Here is a 19,150-nt window from a genome sequence, read left to right as displayed (position 1 = left end):
TTCAAATTATATTTAATGTGTCTCCAATACTCTCAGCACATGGGAGTTCTTTCTAAGCTTTCTTTGATTTTAGAGTTTCATTCTAGTCCTGGTAATTGAAATTTAGTTTTCTGTCATACACTGAGATAATGAATGTACTTATGCAAACCTCTGCATACATGTACACTTTTGTTTGGTGCATATTCGCAGTGTCAGGTCGGCCAGAACCGACCGAAAATAAAATAATGGTGTTGTTTACTGACGTGATTATTAGTCCCTGCTCGGACAGAACAGGAACTGATGGATTGACCTCCACGCGTACATTAGTATGTTTTACTTCTGTCCTCTGGATATGCGACAGCATTCAAACTTCACACACACATCATATACCTTGGGATGCATATCAATTGTTTCATGGTTTTGATTCAAATGGAGGCCATATTTCATCGAAATCGAGCTATTCCGGAACTCTGTAGTGTATGACTGGATTTTGTTTAATGTACTGTACATACATTGGATTATTATTTTTAAGATAATGTGTATATATATATATAGAAGGTATGGAAGATATATATATACCCTAAGAGTTTAAAAACGGTGCACATTCGGTCAATGGGCGTCACTATTTTGTTGTTTCATGAACTATGGAAAGCGAATCAGCTCGTTCATGATTCATTTTCTGAATTTTGTTCAAAGATAAGGCACGGTCAGTAACAGTGGTCGCACATATGCATGACAATTTGTTTGTAATGACTTGTACGTGTCCCCACCAATAATAATACAACTTACAGGCAACCTAGTACTGATCAGTGAGTGACATTTGATATCAGTTATTCGCATGTTAATTGTTGGCAAAAATGTATTGATGTCACAATAAGACCGACTATAACAAGGACCTTGAATTCAGGGATTTGTAATTGCATGTGGTAAAAGATAGACAATTTCTAAGAAATCATGATATAGTTTATTTGTTCAGTAGGACAGGATATTAAAAACAAATTATATTAGACTTTGTCAGCGTGATAGAATTTAAAGCGTATAAAAATTGAAATAAATCTTTTCTTGCATAATTTAGCTGAGTTCATGACATCTTGAGTCCCTTCTTTTTGAGGTCAGCTTTTGCTTGCATGATCTCCTGAAAATAAATAAAATTAATTTTAAACTTAAAAAATAAATACATATATTTAGGCAGAAAAAAAGGTTTTTATTTCTCGCCATCAAACGTGACAGTTTGAAACTCGCAGGTGAGAAATAAGCCATTTACAGTAGAGTGGGGAATTGTTTCAAAGTACGTTTTTGTTAATCCAAATTTTTAATGCATGTATTTGAAAGCAATATTTAATTAATGTTAAACATATTTGATTAATTTTAAAGATGCAATACGCACGAAAACATAATTTTTAGTATTGTCGTTTGTATATTGCTGACTACATTGCACTATGATTTACATGATATGAAAACACTGTTCTTGTAGCACACATCTGAATATTCATTCAATGAAACAATGAAATTTGTTGATACACAATGATATATACACTGGTTGTTTTGGTATATACAATAACAATCACTACACATGTGTCTTTATAGTGGGTTTAATTTTCAATTGAGCGAATCCCATTGTGTGTCATGTAATCACAACATTTTTAATTTATGACAAATCATAATTCGATTTGGTCTACAGTATGGAGTGTCAGCAACGAGATCAAAAAATACATGTTTTTGTGTATATTGCATTAATGAAAAAAAAATTACACCTGCTTATATGTTGATATGTTGTACAATATGTTGATATACCGTAATTTCAATTAGAAACACACAGGTTTTTATGTAAATAACTTGTTAAGTGAGCATGAATGGATCCATGAGATTTTGGTGTTATTAAAATCTCACTCAAACACACATCTTGGGCTAATATGCACGTCTAATAAAGAATATATGATATACAGGAATTTGGGGTTAGATTTTGATTTAAAAAATTAATCATTGAATGACAGTGATGTAGATAATTATTCTGAAATTTGATCAAATACTGATACAAATTTTATTTTAGTCACCAATAAATCAAGATCTCAATGAGTGAATCAATATATAAATTCACAAAGACGACGACGTACAATCACTCATATGATAAGCTCCGCTCAATAGCAGAACTAAAAATTGGCAGTGTAATATGGTGATATTAGGCATACTACCGGGAAAGCCAACAAAAAAAAGTTGTGGTACTTTTCCTAGGGAGAATTGAAAAACAATGCAGTGACCAGGTTTTATTTTTTTTTATACTAAGATTAAAATGCTTTTCCGAATTAAAGCTTGATTTGGATCAACAAATATTTCACCATTCCACCATATATGTAGTGCGCTTTACCGGAATAAATACTTTTATCCTTGGAGCATCTACTGAATATATCAAGTTAAACTTGAAAGCATCTACCCTGTTAAAGGACCAAATTCATGGGACACATTGAACAAGATGCTGCATGCAACTATGGTGCTTCAAATTGTGTCCTATGACCAGTTCTAACTGGTTCTAACCAGTTCTGACTTTCAAATAAAAATAAACATGGAGATATACAGCTCTGCATACATGGGCATACATTTTATGTACTTGTTGACATTTTGCATGCATACATGTGACTGATTGGGGAGAACTAGTCGTTGGCACCCCACAGATAAAATTGAGGCATAGTTCACTGCTGCTCTTATTACATGTTTGTGTCTTGGTTAATAAAAAACAACTTATTGGCAGCATTGTCACAGCAGATAGTGCTGATCTATGAGTGAATGTTTTTATCAGAAATTCACATTCCTGTCAGTCTATACATCACATGGGACACACTGAACAAGATGCTGCATGACGACTATGGTGTTTCCAATTGTTCTCTATGACCAGTTCCGACCAGTTCTGACAAGTTGTTAGGACTAAATTTACCTCTTTTAATTCTTCAGCAGCTTCCACACAATCATTAAAAGTTGCGGTTCTATATCCAACAACCGCTAATGCGTAACACTGTATGTGACAACAACAAAAAACACAAAGAATGAGTACAATTTATTTCCAGGTTCATTTTAAAAGTAAGAAGCAGTCTCACTAATGGTATAACATGTTTTGAACTTTTGATGAATGAATAGTCTTCAAGTTCATGATTGCCTCAAAGTGATTGCGAAAGTGCTATAATTACATCATGAATATACTGCACAGGTATTATATTCTCATTTGATATTGCATAAGTTGTAGAAAAGTTACACAACATACAATACTCACCCCAAAAGCTATTACTAGGTAAATGGGAAGCTGTAAGAGTAAAAACAAGAGATTTCTACAGTTATTTCAGGATGACATTGAACTTGACGCATCATCACTTACATCACGTTTAAACAGCAGTGGTTGATACAATGCACATTATTACGGGTTATATACAACATTATCCCAATATCGTCAGTGATAGTTATTGCACCCTCGCCGATATGGAGTTCATGAAGCCTTAGTTGATGTAAATAAAAAAAAAACATTATACACTGGGGGTATATTTGCTCATAATGTGGGCATTTATTTAAATGACAAAAGTGTGTCTGTGTGGTCAAAATAAGTCATTATTAGGATATAAAGCTACAGTCTACAGAGTCTATACAGTCTGAGAAAATTACAGAATAAACCACATCATTCGCATGCTGGACGATACACACAATTTAATACAGTGTTATGACTTTTTACTCTGAAGTACAGTCTGCCCTGCCTTATAAACACACAGTATCAGGTTTAAAAAAAAAAAATTGAATACTCAGTATATAAAATATCTTTTTGAAAAGCAGTTCCACACCCCCTTGGCTATTACCAGGGGTATCACCAATTTTTTTGTCACCAGGGTGATTGACATCTTGAATTGTGCTTCCTCAGGCAACTCTAATAAATAACTTTTCTAAACCACATCCTTATTAAAAATTCATAGAAATTTGGAAGAAAATCAGTAGTTAGTAGAGCCACAATGTTTTTTTTTTCAAGGGCAATAAGACTCAATTTTCAAGGATGCATGTCATTTGGAGTTTGTTGCATGTCTAAAAACATAGAAGCATTGTTCTTTGGTGATTCTGGGAAATCTCCTTAGACTACCGGTATTTAAATAAAACATGTTTACATGTCAATCCTTAAATTTTAACAATTCTTTATTTGAACAACTCCTGTATAAGGTTGGCCTCAACATTCCAATCATATCTTGAGATTAAGCCTTCTGTAATGTAATGTATATGTTTTGTTTGTCCATGTATGTTATATACATAAAAGTAAATAAATATCATAAAAAACAAACAAAAAACATTCCAATTCTTAAATTGTAGCAATTTTTATTTCACTAAACTAAATGTATGACACAAACTTGACACCTCATTTATAAATATATACTTACTGGAAGTACAACTTGATATATTCTTTGGTCAAAACTAACAGGTACAAGATCAAAAACTATGGATGCCCATACACTGAAAAATAGACTGAGGCCTGTAAGCCACTGAACTAACTTTGTTGCCATACTACAATTAAAGTCTGTAAGAAATAAAATACATTAACATGTTAAATAGAATCTGCAGGAACGTCAAATTTGTAAGAAAGAATAATCATTATTACTTATTAATCAGTCGCCCATAGAGTCAGCAAGGCACTGTATTCCTTTACTGTGGTATATATAACTATCCCAATAAACTTTCTAGGTTTGAAGAAATTAGGTAGAAATTCAAAATATTGGAATGGAACAATATATTCCAATCAGAAGACTATTACCTATTTCCCCATGTATTAATAACAGAGGTGATGTTTTTTTATGTTTTTTTTTTTTTTATTCATTTTTAACATTGGTAACCCCCCACTCCTCAGTTTGCTGATTGGCTCTTCTATACAATATGATAAATTTTCATTTGGAACATACCAAAGAAACCTTGAGTAAAGTTAAAAAAAAAAAAAAACATTCAGGAAAACAAAACTTATAGAAGTAAACATATCAAGAATATAAAAAAATATTGCGAAAATGCTATGAATGAAAGAATCATTACTTGAAATAATATTAATTAAGACAAGACATGACATGTCATGTCATAGTCCCCGCTCAGAAAAAAATTTAAAAACTTATATTGAACTTAGTTTGTGTCAGAGTGAATCAATTCATTATGAGCTGTATTAAAATTCTGTTCAGAATTGATGTGTTACAATTTTAGGGGGTGGGGTAAAAATATATTCATTTGGCTTTTCTGGGGCAATTTATAACTTGTTAAACATATAATGCGATGTGCACTTGTAAACAATTATTACCTGTCCCTGTACCAACTTTGAACAAAACTGGATGACACGCATCTGAGAAAAAGCTGTTAACAGCTAGAAAAAGCTTGTTTTTTTTAGATTTTTGAGGGAAAAAATGGCCTCCAAGTCGTAAAACTTTATCCAATCAAACAGGTCATGAATGACAATCGTTGGTGTACATTACCTGTGTCAACAACTTTACTTCCCATGTACTTCATGTACAGATCTACATGTAGTTTGTGGCCCTGAATTAGTTTCAATATCTCTAAATAAGGACAAGAGTACTTCTCATATGACAATGATACAAATAAAGTGCAAGAATCCAGAAAAATATTATCAAGTTTTTTTTATCATACATTAATATTAACAAATCGTGTGAAATTGAACTTTTATGTACAGAGAAACACATATTTATGCTTTGGTTGACAGCACTTCTCAAAAAAAAAAAAGACGAACTGCAAAACTTTATACAATTGTCAGACATGCAGCGAATAGTATGCTTTTGTAATATATGCAGTTTCAGTGGCTTTGCTTTCCGAGAAAAAAATTCTGGCTCTGCACCTGAAAAAAACAAAAAAACATTTAGTCAAAAGTAAGCAGAGGTTGTAGTATATATGCTCCCATTAGCTGTTAAATTTAATTAAAAAAGATATTTGTGTACTGTCTTTTCAGTACGAAAACATATTATTTAATATATTTATACCAGCCAGAAAGAAATTGCAAGTTTTCACTGAGCAATTAGGAATATACATGGACAACAATTGATGCATGTGTAGCAATATACTGTTTGAAAGGCTGCAAAATGTAATGAAGTAGCAAACCAATCACTACTGGAGTCTGACTGGCTGGGAAACTGCACAATACATGCAAAAATGTATGCAGATGATATATGAGCAGCTCCACCAAATATAAAAATATTCTTTCCATAGTTTTGACTCTAATGTGATCGTACAAGTTTATTGTGATTCTATATGTGTTTGTAATATTATTTAGCTTTATTTAGCATTCTGTTTAGTTGGTTAACTTTACTGTATCTTAATGTAGTTTATTTTATTTTTATACGACCATAGAGCAACTCACTGTAGTTTGTTTTAATGTTGAATAAAAATTAAATCAGTCACTGTATAGTGGTGACGTATTGCGCGAAATTGTTGCAAGGACAATACTTTTCTCGATTTGCGTGTCGTCGTGCGTCGATAAAAAATGCATGGAATGGTCGGCAGTATCGATCAAGTTCGTCTAGTGTGACATTCGTGGCTGGCGACAAGATGCCGTATAATAGTTTAAATAGACGTCAAGGAGGAGTGAAAGGCCATAATTTGGTGCTACAATAGACGTCATGAAATGTTGGAAAATTACAGTCAATCAAAAAAACTGTTCACATGACAACAAAAAATATTCACTATATTTATTATGCATTATTTTTTTGTTGGTAGCAAATGATCACGGTACGGTAGCTTACTTGTTTTCGAAGTGTTGTAATTGTTGATTAGTACTCAGTAGTGATTATATTAACGTACAAAAAATAAATTCGTTGAATTGTTATGAAATGCAAGTAAAATTCAACTTAGTTTTATCGTAAGCAAATGTTTTCGGTTACATGTTAACGCTCGATGAGACAATATCCGCCATGTTATCCATGCCCACGACGCGTGTTTATTGACCAGATAGGTCAAGTCGCTAATCAACCAATCAAAATGCTGGATGGTGCCCATGTGCTCAAATTACCATAAAGCATTTAAATATGACAGTTCAGCGACCTCATGGTGAAAGCAACACGAAAGACCAGATTTACCGATGTTTTAGTGCGATCTTTTGGCTTCGTTTCTCATGGGGAAAAAGGCATGATTTTTTTAATCGGATTTAGAAAAATAAATAAACGTACGTCCCAAATAAAAATGTGCCGGGTGGAATTTTTTTGTGGAAAAAATAAACGTACCGGTACGTTTATATTGGGACAGTTAGCGTTGTGGGCAAGCTCTCCTGAGTAGCAACATATTTTTAACTTCGCCTATTGCGTGATCAGTGGATTACGTAAATAAACCAACACTTTAAATGAGTACATGCCGACCCAACTAAACTTGTTTATGGCTGTTTATGAACAGCGAGGACGCATCTCATAGAACAATAGCTGTGGAAATCATAAACAAATGTAAATGTTGCGGAAATCAAGCATGGCAATAATGATTTTGAGCGAGGCAGAGTCTGGCAAGCATCTCAGAGCAGCATTGCGCCGACACCACCACGACGTTTGAATCCCGGTGAGAGCACTGCAAACCTCTTAAGTCACGAGGTAAACTTTCAATTTACACAATACATAATCAGTTCCTACAACCATAATAAAAAGGCAGTTTTTCTGGCGAAACTCTCGACAGGTTAGCAATAGTTTCTCACGATCACCAAACCCGAGACACAAACGATAATACAAAGTGTATATATACCATAACAAGCACAGTTTCTTACCTTTGAAATTGACGAGACACAATTTTGTCCATAGAAGCGTTGCGCAAATAAAGATACAATTCCGGGATACAATATCCTCACAAAATTGACTGATTTCCACCGAGACGAGAACTGCGTAAGCGTCATCAAAACTCGGATTAAACTCGGGTAATTTCGGGAAAAGTCGGATTTTGAAGGAAAAATGTTAAAAATCAAGGAAAAACACAGTGAAACTTTGAAGAATCGAAAAAATAACTTGATGTGCACCATAGCACCATCAATTTCTGTCTCTTTACCAACTCTGAACTGAATTGGATCACACATGTGTGAGAAAAAGCTGGTAACATGAAAATGTGCACACACATTGCACAGACACGACCCAAATTAAACCCCCCGCCCGGATCGCAGGTAGTTTTTAGATTAATATTTGTACATATTAATCACCTAATTTGCATAATTAGTTAATTTTCGGATTTTCACGTATATCTCAAGTACTAATCATCACATTTCAATGAAACTTTGTACATAGGTCCTCCAGGACTATGCAGAGACCTGATTAGTTTTGGGGTAAATAATCATGCATATTAATTACCTAATTTGCATAATTATTTAATTTTCAGCTTTTTCACTGATATTTCGAGTACTAATCATCACCTTTAAATGAATCTACACTATGCAGAGAGCCAATTGTTGTTGTTTTTGGTATATATTTATGCATATTAATCTCCTAATTTGCATAATTAATTAATTTTCACACTGATATCTCAAGTACTAATCATCACATTTCAATGAAACTTTGTACATAGATGCTCTAGGACAATGTACAAATATGATCAGTTTTGGGTTAAAATCTGTTCATATTAATTCCCTAATTAGCCTAATAATTCATATTTTTTTGATTCTGATCACATTTCAATGAAACATGGTACATGGATGGTCTGTTACATTGCGCAGACCTTATTAGCTTTACACTCAAATCTGTTCATTTTAAGTTTCTGATTTGCATAATTAGTTTTCAGCTTTTCCATCAATATCTCAAGCAATTTTGAATTAATTTTTACTGTGTCTCTAATACTCTTAAGCACACGGGAGTTCTTTCTAAGCTTTCTTTGATTTTAATATTTAATTTTATCTAAATTGTTCAAATTCAAAATTTTCTTTACAACAACTGTAAAAGTTAGGCTTACAATTGTGCAACAAATTTTTACACTTCATACGGTACTAATATTTGAGCTTATCTTTAAAAATATCATAGTCAGATCTGTTATCACTAGTAATATTTGGATAAAGTTAAGCCACGGGTCATCATGCACAAAAGTTTTGGATTCTTCATAGGCTGCATCAATGATAGAATTTTTTGTGTTTTTTTGTGTTTTTTTACATAATATTCTCCGATAATATTTTGATAACTGAAACGCAAATATTCAATACAAGTGAATACCCGTCTTCTATCACAGTCTCTCCTCCATGTGGAGGGCAAGTAAGCAAATAACACCGAATAAACGGCAAGGTAAAAACTATGTCTAATTATAGTAAATACGTACTGCGTGCGTGACTCGAACCGGCGCTCGCGTACGGCACCTAATCGCCTAGCTTCACGCCACTACACGTCTTCCCCTCGGCCACCGGGCATCCCCAAAAAAGGATGCTTAATATTAAATAACCGAGCTTATTACGTGCAGAGAACGTGAAACCCGTCCACGCGATACGCGCCACACAGCATGGCCAGAATGCGGCAAAGGCCTTCAGATCTGGCTGTAGTAGGATGGTGAAAGTAATGGTACAGCATTTTAACAGTGAATAAGTACTGAGAAATAATTTTTAAACTAATAGTTGCTGTCGACATAGGAAGTAAAGTAAGCAAATAACACCGAATAAACGGCAAGGTAAAGACTATGTCTAATTATAGTAAATACGTACTGCGTGCGTGACTCGAACCGGCGCTCGCGTACGGCACCTAATCGCCTAGCTTCACGCCATGTGGAGGGGCTGTGCTTCTATATTCGACGGATTGGATTGTCACAAAATTGTTTCCCTAACAAGTGTCTGCCAAGAAACAATATAATAGGTTGCTTGCACGTCGTAATGGCATGACACAGAGACAACAAAAGGAACGTAGGCTTGGTTTAAAACACTTGTGTTATGACTGTATTATACAGTAGAATGCATGGCCTTCGAAATTAGAAGATGATGAAATACTTGCATGAAATAAAACGCGTCAGTGCCGATAGACCTTTAGCTGTTCAACAACTGGTTTTCTGTGAACTGACGGCGCTTAAAAACCATGACAATAAAAAGTTAGTTGCAATGACATGTCCACTTTACCTGTATGCTATAGTGTGAAAACGTGAGAAATAAGCTGTTGTGATCTACCCAGCTGTTTGTTCTGCTAACCGAGGTCATACAGCAATCGACCTTTACCGGGTCAGAGGTTGAGCATGTGTCGCAAAGCTGTAAATTTGAGTTAGTTCTACATATTTGTCGCTGAAAAACGTCAAATAAAGTTACTATTATAACATCATCTTGTTTAGTTTTTCTTGAATATTGTCATGTTCCGCATATTGCATAATAAGGACGACAAACACAAAATCGTCCTCTCTGCCGTAAACAAGTAAATTCACCACAGCTCAAACAGCTTTTGTAAGCAGCAAATTGATTGGATATATTTGTACCACTCCTCAACTTTCAACCAATAAAAAGCATACTTTCATTACAACATCGATAACAATCCCTTGGATGACCTGTGTTACACGTTTTACTTCCGCTTCACTCGCATGAACACAGATAACTTTGCTACTACAGTAAATACCAGGACTGTAACACCCGGCAGTGTCATTACATCGGATTTGAGCCGGCTGCCAGCTGATATTTGAATATTATAATTTCCTGTTTTGGTAAAAAGCTTCAGTGTCGGGGCAATGAGACCTTACACCCGATTTCCCTACAGTCGATACAGTGGCGGCATCATGGAAAGCAGCAAGTATTCTTCGTTGTTGGTGCAATATGTCAAAATTGCAGCCGTTGTAGCTCTGTATTGGTAAGTTTGCATTATGAATTTGTGGTATTTGGTGATGATAAACGTGTCGGTTTGACTGAAAAAACGTACGGTAATATAACATGTTTCATTACCGTGACAGACGTAGTAGTCTACAAAATTGCATGATACCCACGTAGATGCAAGCTGACGGTCGTAACTATAATATAAACTGGCAGTTTCTCTCATACTAGTATACTGAATGTGGGCGTGTAGCTAAATTGCCACGAGTCTACTTGTACACTTACCAGTAAAAAAAATCGGCCTTTCTCTTATAAATTTCATAAATATAGATGAATTGTAAAGTGATCGTCAGGCTTGTCACCGATGTTCTTTTTAAGGTTGAATGCTCAATTCATTACATTTTGCATAATATATAAATAATAAAATAAATTACAAAACTCACAACCACTGATCATCGTGCTGTCTCTCCTAAAACCTTCAAACCAGTGACTTACATCTGTCGATATAATTTAACATGCTTATTTATGTGTCGTGTTTTTTCGATTTTTGGCAAAAATAAAACCCTATGATAGGCTATCAGATTCATGACAATTACATTTAAGGAATCATGAAAGATCACCGAATAATGGATAATAATAATTCTGCCATTGGTTCAAAATATGAATACAGTACTTGTAACATTCATTATCTGGTAGAATTGGTCATGTGACTTAAAATACCAGTCCTGTAAAGTACTTTAATTTCACCTGGAGTTTATTTTTTCTATTCTTGCTGAAGGGACGAATCAGTGCAAATAAAATCTAGCAAATATACCTTTTTTACGATATTTTACATTAAACTCATCACATACATGTATCAGTGAAGGAAAAAAACATACAAAACGACCATAATGCCTTTTCAATGAAAATTAATTCCAGTTTAAATAAAGTATTTTACAGTAAACTAAGGTTCATAGCTACCAATCCCAAGTGATCAGACAAAAATGGTGGAAAAGTTTACCTCGTACAGAAGCAGTGAATTTTTGCCTTAAAAATGAGACAATAGATCCTTTCCAATAAAACCCAAATTTTCAAATTTGTATTGTCACATTTAAGATTTTTTTGGTCTGAAATTCCTCCTTAATTAAATATTTTCTGAACTTGGAAGCTTGTTAACAAGTTATAAAGTAATTCAACTTTTGAATGCAGAAGACTAATTTTCTCACAAAATTAAACCCAAATATTTTTTATACTTTTTTATCTAAAACAAAAATATAGAAAAACACACGAAAATAGACAAATATTACACCAAAAATAGTGACAGGAAGAAGTATGTCACCCAAAATATTAACAGATTTTCCAAACCTACTACCAGGGTTAATGGTGGTTTGCACCGCTATATGCATTGATGAGAACACATTGACCAACAGGTGATTAAAAAAATATACCGTAAGTGAGTAAATTGTAACAGATGGTTACAGCATGTGACACAATAAACTGATCTGAAAACCACTATCAATTTCCCTTGGTACTCAACATTGCAATATCCCTGTGAACATTCTTAGCAGCGTACTGTTTGTTTTGACTTGGACACTTTTAATCCAAACAGTGGGCACCTCTGGACACCAACATTTTTGCCAGGGGTGCTTGGTGGTAAAATTATATACACTTCGTTTTTAAATTGTTCATTTAACCCATGTTATATTTGAAATGAAAATTCAATTTACGGATGTAAATATGGTTGGATATCGTGAAATCTTGTTACTATATTAAAATCACATTGCCAATAGTGTTCTGTAGATGGTTGATATTCTTGGTGCTGATTTCGAGTGAAGGAATTGCATGTTATATTAAAATCTTGAATTTTTAATTAATGAGCTTTCTACACTTGAGAACACAATGAATTACTATTATTTATTCACTATCATGAAATTTAATTAATTGCAAATTCAAACATCTCCCTCAAATATAGTGAGACTTTCATTATGCAAATTTCCAACAATTGAATGCACACAACAAGCACAGATAAGAATATTCCAAAGGCTATTGCACTGTAATCTGTTTCAAGGGAAATTAATAGGCGAATAATTTTCACAGTTCGTTTATTACAGCACTTGCTGAAAAAAGAGTTTGATCATTAAAATCAGCAAGATCAACTAGAGATTGAAGAAAACTATTCATAAAAAATTTGATACTTTTTTTTAAAAATTACATCGTCTTATTCATGAAGACGTTCAATTGAGACAGACAAATCATAAAATAGACATATTTATAACTGTTCTTTCATTGAAATAATTTTGCAAGGACTTTGTTCAGGTAACAAACTTTCTTTGGATTTACAACAAATCACAAAAAAGTCATAGCTAAGCATTAAAAGCAGTTAGGGTTGACATTTTTGTTAACTTCTGCACTGGGTTTTAATTTTGCTTATTTCCCTGACTGGAAAATGCGCTAAATTAAAATCTAGTGAATATATAAAATTTAGCACTGAACACATTATCTAAATGATAAAACTGTTAATTTAAAACCCACTGAATGTGCCTAAAATGGTAAATCAGCAAAATTTAAACCCAGTGAAAATTAGTCATTTTACAGTACATCATGTAAACGAGTGTTGTTAATAAATGGCACCCTAAATACTGGCATACTGCAGGTACAAGTAAAATGTGAATCTGGCCTTTTAAAGTTGAAAGAAACTCCAAATTGGTATTCATATAATTATTTACATACATGTATTAGCACAGTAAATACTGGTAATTGATAATGCTGGTCTATTTTGAGTAAAAACAAAGTCAAAACCATATTTCGGAGCTTATGATTTATTATTTATGTAAACCACAAAATACATAAAATGCTAATTATTGTATCTGATTCATACTTGCTTGTCATTGAACAACATTTTTCTTTTGCTCAAGTTTCTCCTTTGAGAAATCACGTTTGTTGCTTCTTCTATCATATCACTAGCACTAGATTCAGAGCATCATTTTGTGCAGTCAACAAGTTTCTAGATGTAATTTCCACTGGTCTTGGAGGACTAGTTGTAAATTTTCAGGCCAGTGTCATTCCCTGTGGGAGTTGCAAATATTATGTTTTCAGACGTTTGAGAGGTTGAATATAAGTCAAGTTTGTGGTTATAAAAATTTGACATACATGTGTTAATATTATTATTATTATTTTTTTCTAAGGACTATTTCTATATCCATGGTATTTATAAATAAATATCTACTCAGTAGCGATGATTTGAAAGTAAGTAATACTTGTGGCCATGAATAACATCTTTACTATTTAGAATTGTTACATTTATGTAAGGTGTGTTTTAGTAGAGAACTTTTTGATAGTACTGGTAATTCAGATACTATCCTCAGACTTAAGAGAATGAAACACATGAATACAATGATTCATGCAAATTTATATGGGTCAAAGGTCATATTTCCACAGCGTTATCTATTAGAAAATAATTTTAATTTTTTTCCAATTCCAAGGTAACAAATGTTTCAATTTATGATACTGATAAAGTGGCTGACTTTTAGTTGATCTCAGCGGTAGCTGGCAATTGCACAAATATAACAGCCCATTGCCAGTGTTTACTTATCAGTATGAATTTAATATTGAAGTAAACCGGTTGTGATTAGTTCTTCTCATCTAGACTAGACAATTTTTACTGATAAAATAGATTATTGTCTACACATACATTGCAAAAAAATCTATGAATTTAACGCCCAGTAAAATATGAATGCTAAAGTCATTTTATTTTTAGTGGAAACTCAATTATGGAATTCTACAATTTACTAAACTTGATTGATAAATAATTTTATAAATAATTACATGCACATACTTTTTATCTTGGTGAACCTATATGCTTCCAGGCTGCAAAATATTTGTTTCTAATATGTTGAATTTTTTTTTTTGTTATTTGTCAGCTTGATGCACCACTATTCGTAACATTCTACCAATGTGTAATAACAGCAATACTGTGCGGCATTTTTGGGATAGTTGGAAGATTTGTACCAGCTTTCTCAAACTTTCCAGATGTAAAATTTGACTACAGGGTGTCCCGTGAGGTAAGTGTGCTTGTGAAATAGCTAGTTTTTCCCTGTCTAAGTCTTTCTTATGTTCGTGAGTAAAATACTTTTATATTCCCTTGTTGGGTCAACAATAAAGTTTGAAAAAACACAGCAAGAGAAAAGTGATAGAGAATAAAACATATAACTAACACAAAAGCCTATCATGTACCTAGCGATGTTAACACATCCATGTGTGTCTCTATTTGCTCAAAAAATGCATTAGATAAAAAATGCAACTTAAAGTCACTGGTTTACAAAAAAAAACCTTATTAGTCCCCGTTCGGACGGAGTCCGAAAACGGGGACTTATGTTTTGCCCTGTGTGCGTCCGTCCGTCCGTGCGTCCGTGCGTCCGTGCGTCCGTGATCACCTGTATCTCGAACATGCATGGACCGATTATGTTCAAACTTCACTCATACATCACACATTATATGGGACATATGCACATGCATTTTTTTCATGATCCGATTAACGATAGCCGAATAGCGGCCATTTTAAGGCCGAAAATGCATCAAAATGGCACATTTTCACCATTCCGGACCCGGATCTCAGTTATGCATGGACGGATTTCGTTCAAATTTGGTACATACATTAAACATAATAGGACCTTGATGCACGTCATTTTTTTTTTCGGATCAAGTTCGAAATGGCCGACTGGCGGCCATTTTGTTTTAAAGAATTCAGTTCTGGATCCGTATCAGAGACATGTCTGGATTGATCAAGTTCAAACTTCACACACACAAGGTACATCATGTCACAAATATGTATGTGCATTTGTTTCATGATCCCATTAACGATAGCCAAATGGCGGCCGCTTTAAGGCCGAAAATGCATTGAAATCGCACATTTTCACCATTCCGGACCCAGATCTCAGTTATGCATGGACGGATTTCATTCAAATTTGGTACATACATTAAACATAATAGGACCTTGATGCACGTCATTTTTTTTTTCAGATCAAGTTCGAAATGGCCGACTGGCGGCCATTTTGTTTTAAAGAATTCAGTTCTGGATCCGTATCCGAGACATGTCTGGATTGATCAAGTTCAAACTTCACACACACAAGGTACATCATGTCACAAATATGTATGTGCATTTGTTTCATGATCCCATTAACGATAGCCAAATGGCGGCCGCTTTAAGGCCGAAAATGCATTGAAATCGCACATTTTCACCATTCTGGACCCAGATCTCAGTTATGCATGAACGGATTTCATTCAAATTTGGTACATACATTAAACATAATAGGACCTTGATGCACGTCATTTTTTTTTTTCAGATCAAGTTCGAAATGGCCGACTGGCGGCCATTTTGTTTTAAAGAATTCAGTTCTGGATTCGTATCCGAGACATGTCTGGATTGATCAAGTTCAAACTTCACACACACAAGGTACATCATGTCACAAATATGTATGTGCATTTGTTTCATGATCCCATTAACGATAGCCAAATGGGGGCCGCTTTAAGGCCGAAAATGCATTGAAATCGCACATTTTCACCATTCCGAACCCGGATCTCAGTTATGCATGGACGGATTTTGTTCAAATTTGGTACTTACATTAAACATAATAGGACCTTGATGCACGTCATTTTTTTTTTCGGATCAAGTTCGAAATGGCCGACTGGCGGCCATTTTCTTAAAGAATTCAGTTCTGGATCCGTATCCAAGACATGTCTGGATTGATCAAGTTCAAACTTCACACACACAAGGTACATCATGTCACAAATATGTATGTGCATTTGTTTCATGATCCGCTTAGCAATAGCTGAATGATGGCCATTTTAAGGCCGAAAATGCATTAAAATCACGTATTTTCACAATTCCAGAACCGGATCTCAGTCATGCATGCATGGATTTTGTTCAGATTTAGTACAATGTGTTGTACATATGCAGGTGCATTTCGGTCATGATCTGCTTTGAATGTATATGTCACTCAAATATGAACGGAACGGGGACGTGTCATTGACAATGACTTGTTAATTAATCAGAATCTTGTCAATTGTTACGAGAGCACAATGTTGGTTCTAAACCGTGAGGTTTATTGCTTATGATAACTAAAAGCTACCACCTTGCCAAGTTTGAATTTAAGTTCTGACATACTGTATGCCTTCATGACATATGGCATGTCAAAATCAATACAGAATCTACTGACATATGGCATGATAAAATCAATACAGATGCTGCTGACATATGGCATGACAAAATCAATGCACAAACTACTGACATATGGCATGACAAAATCAATGCAGAAACTACTGACATATGGCATGTCAAAATCAATGCAGAAACTACTGACATATAGCATGACAAAAGCAATACAGAAGCTGCTGACATATGCCATGACAAAATTAATACAGAAACTACTGACATATGGCATGACAAAATCAATGCAGAAACTACTGACATATGGCATGACAAAATCAATGCAGAAACTACTGACATATGGCATGTCAAAATCAATGCAGAAACTACTGACATATAGCATGACAAAAGCAATACAGAAGCTGCTGACATATGCCATGTGAAAATTAATACAGAAACTACTGACATATGGCATGTCAAAATCAATGCAGAAACTACTGACATATGGCATGACAAAAGCAATACAGAAGCTGCTGACATATGCCGTGACAAAATCAATGCAGAAGCTGCTGACATATGCCATGACAAATTAATACAGAAACTACTGACATATGGCATGACAAAATCAATGCAGAAACTACTGACATATGGCATGACAAAATCAATGCAGAAACTACTGGCATATGGCATGTCAAAATCAATGCAGAAACTACTGACATATAGCATGACAAAAGCAATACAGAAGCTGCTGACATATGCCATGTCAAAATTAATACAGAAACTACTGACATATGGCATGTCAAAATCAATGCAGAAACTACTGACATATGCCATGACAAAATCAATACAGAAGCTACTGACATATGCCGTGACAAAATCAATACAGGAGCTACTGACATATACCATTATAAAAACAAATCAATAAGCTTGAGGAACTACAATGCATAATAGATAATTAAATTGCATAAGATCACATCTCGGTTACACTTTATATTATATGAACATGCTGTGGCCAGCCAATCTCCACCCAGTTTGATTTTGAATATAAAATGCCTATTTTTCTTAATTACACCCTTACTTCTGCATTCATCTCAGTTGAAAAACTGATTTCCAAATTTCATATTCATCCTCCACGTGTCTGTTGTAAATTGTATGCCGGTTAGTGATTATAAAAAAAGTCACATGGAGATTTGTACATCAATTGATGACTGGCACAGCTGTGATTGTAATCAATATCTAAAACGAAGGTGTTTTTGTAGGAATCCCACCAATCGGGGACAGTTTAACATTTACATGTGCATCAGCCAATGACAAGACATGTTACATGATCTGTGAATATCTAGAAATTGTGGTGCTGTTATAGATTATAATGTATTAATAGGAGTATATATTGCATTTGGTCTGCAGCTGTTGCTATTAGTACATATATATTGAGATCTATGCTTTTATTTAATGAATGATATGTTTAAGGTCGTAAAATATTGATTTGTAGTTAGTGCACAAAAATCTTGTTTTTATGAATGCCCAAAGTGAATACATACTTGCCCAAAAACAAGTTAAGATTTACGAGTATCTTGTCCTATGCCTGTTCAGTGGATGATGTTAAGGGTTTGCTTATAACACAAATTCAAGAAGAATTATTCAAATAAAATATTATAATATGCAAATTAGCTTATCTGTATAGAGCGTTTATAAAATCCCAAATTTGTTACTTGACAAAAATAAAATTAATAGAATACAAATGACATTTTTAGCTCCGCTGTCGACTTTGTCGAGCAGAGCTTATCATACGAGTGATTGTCCGTCGTCGTCCGTGTTAATGTTTTACTTTTGTGACTTCTTGAAAACTACAAGCCTAAATGCTTTGATACTTGATGTATATGTACCTTGGGTAGACCTCTCTCAGATTTGTTCATTTCATGTTGATATCTTCAATTCTCTAATTTTGGTGAATATTTTTGTCATTTTTGGTAAAAAGTGATATTTTCGACTTCTTGTTAAAAACCGCAAGTGCAATTGCTTTGATATTACATATATAGGTACTACATGTGGACCTCTCTCAGATTTGTTCATTTTGTAATGATATCTTTAATTCTCTAATTTTGGTGAATATTTTTGTCATTTTTGGTAAAAAGTGATACTTACGACTTCTTGTTAAAAACCAATAGTTCAATTGCTTTGATATTACATATATAGATACTACATGTAGACCTTTCTCAGATTTGTTCATTTTGTGATGATATCTTCAATTCTCTAATTTTGGTGAATATTTTTGTCATTTTTGGTAAAAAGTGATATTTTCGACTTCTTGTTAAAAACTGTAA

General features: G+C 34.0%; 2 protein-coding genes and 1 long non-coding RNA gene across 6 annotated transcripts in view; 1 reads left to right on the top strand and 2 right to left on the bottom strand.

The window, feature by feature from the left end:
- Positions 1-920: 920 nt before the first annotated feature.
- On the bottom strand, positions 921-10,300 carry LOC100374896 (dolichol-phosphate mannosyltransferase subunit 3-like). Of its 4 annotated transcripts, XM_085496813.1 has the most exons (6): positions 10,031-10,120; positions 9,626-9,751; positions 4,380-4,516; positions 3,242-3,271; positions 2,909-2,986; positions 921-1,114 (listed from the first exon to the last, which is right to left on the bottom strand). In XM_085496813.1, the coding sequence occupies exons 3-6, from the start codon at positions 4,500-4,502 to the stop codon at positions 1,061-1,063; spliced, it is 285 nt and encodes a 94-aa protein (XP_085352939.1). In that variant the 5' UTR covers positions 4,503-4,516; positions 9,626-9,751; positions 10,031-10,120; the 3' UTR covers positions 921-1,060. The 4 variants fall into 4 exon arrangements, with proteins under 4 accessions (XP_085352939.1, XP_085352938.1, XP_085352940.1 ...); XM_085496812.1 differs by lacking the exon at positions 9,626-9,751 and having other exon boundaries at positions 10,031-10,123; XM_085496814.1 differs by lacking the exons at positions 9,626-9,751; positions 10,031-10,120 and adding an exon at positions 9,250-9,306.
- Positions 5,595-7,938, bottom strand: LOC146747512 (uncharacterized). The gene is made up of 2 exons (XR_014928858.1): positions 7,727-7,938; positions 5,595-5,824 (listed from the first exon to the last, which is right to left on the bottom strand). It is a non-coding gene; the product is annotated as an uncharacterized LOC146747512 (long non-coding RNA).
- A 179-nt stretch (positions 10,301-10,479) lies between the features above and the next one.
- LOC100375048 (GDP-fucose transporter 1-like) overlaps positions 10,480-19,150 on the top strand; it is a 57,987-nt gene continuing 49,316 nt past the window's right edge. The window contains exons 1-3 of the mRNA XM_006824118.3: positions 10,480-10,742; positions 13,867-13,927; positions 14,602-14,742. Coding sequence (XP_006824181.2) covers positions 10,624-10,742; positions 13,867-13,927; positions 14,602-14,742 — 321 coding nt within the window. The 5' untranslated portion in view covers positions 10,480-10,623. The remainder of the gene's footprint in view (positions 10,743-13,866; positions 13,928-14,601; positions 14,743-19,150) is intronic.

This window comes from Saccoglossus kowalevskii, chromosome 3 (assembly GCF_978046115.1).
Source record: "Saccoglossus kowalevskii chromosome 3, keSacKowa6.1, whole genome shotgun sequence".
NCBI lineage: Eukaryota > Metazoa > Hemichordata > Enteropneusta > Harrimaniidae > Saccoglossus > Saccoglossus kowalevskii.
Note: the sequence above shows the minus strand (reverse complement) of the source record. Positions and strands in the feature narration are given on the sequence as shown.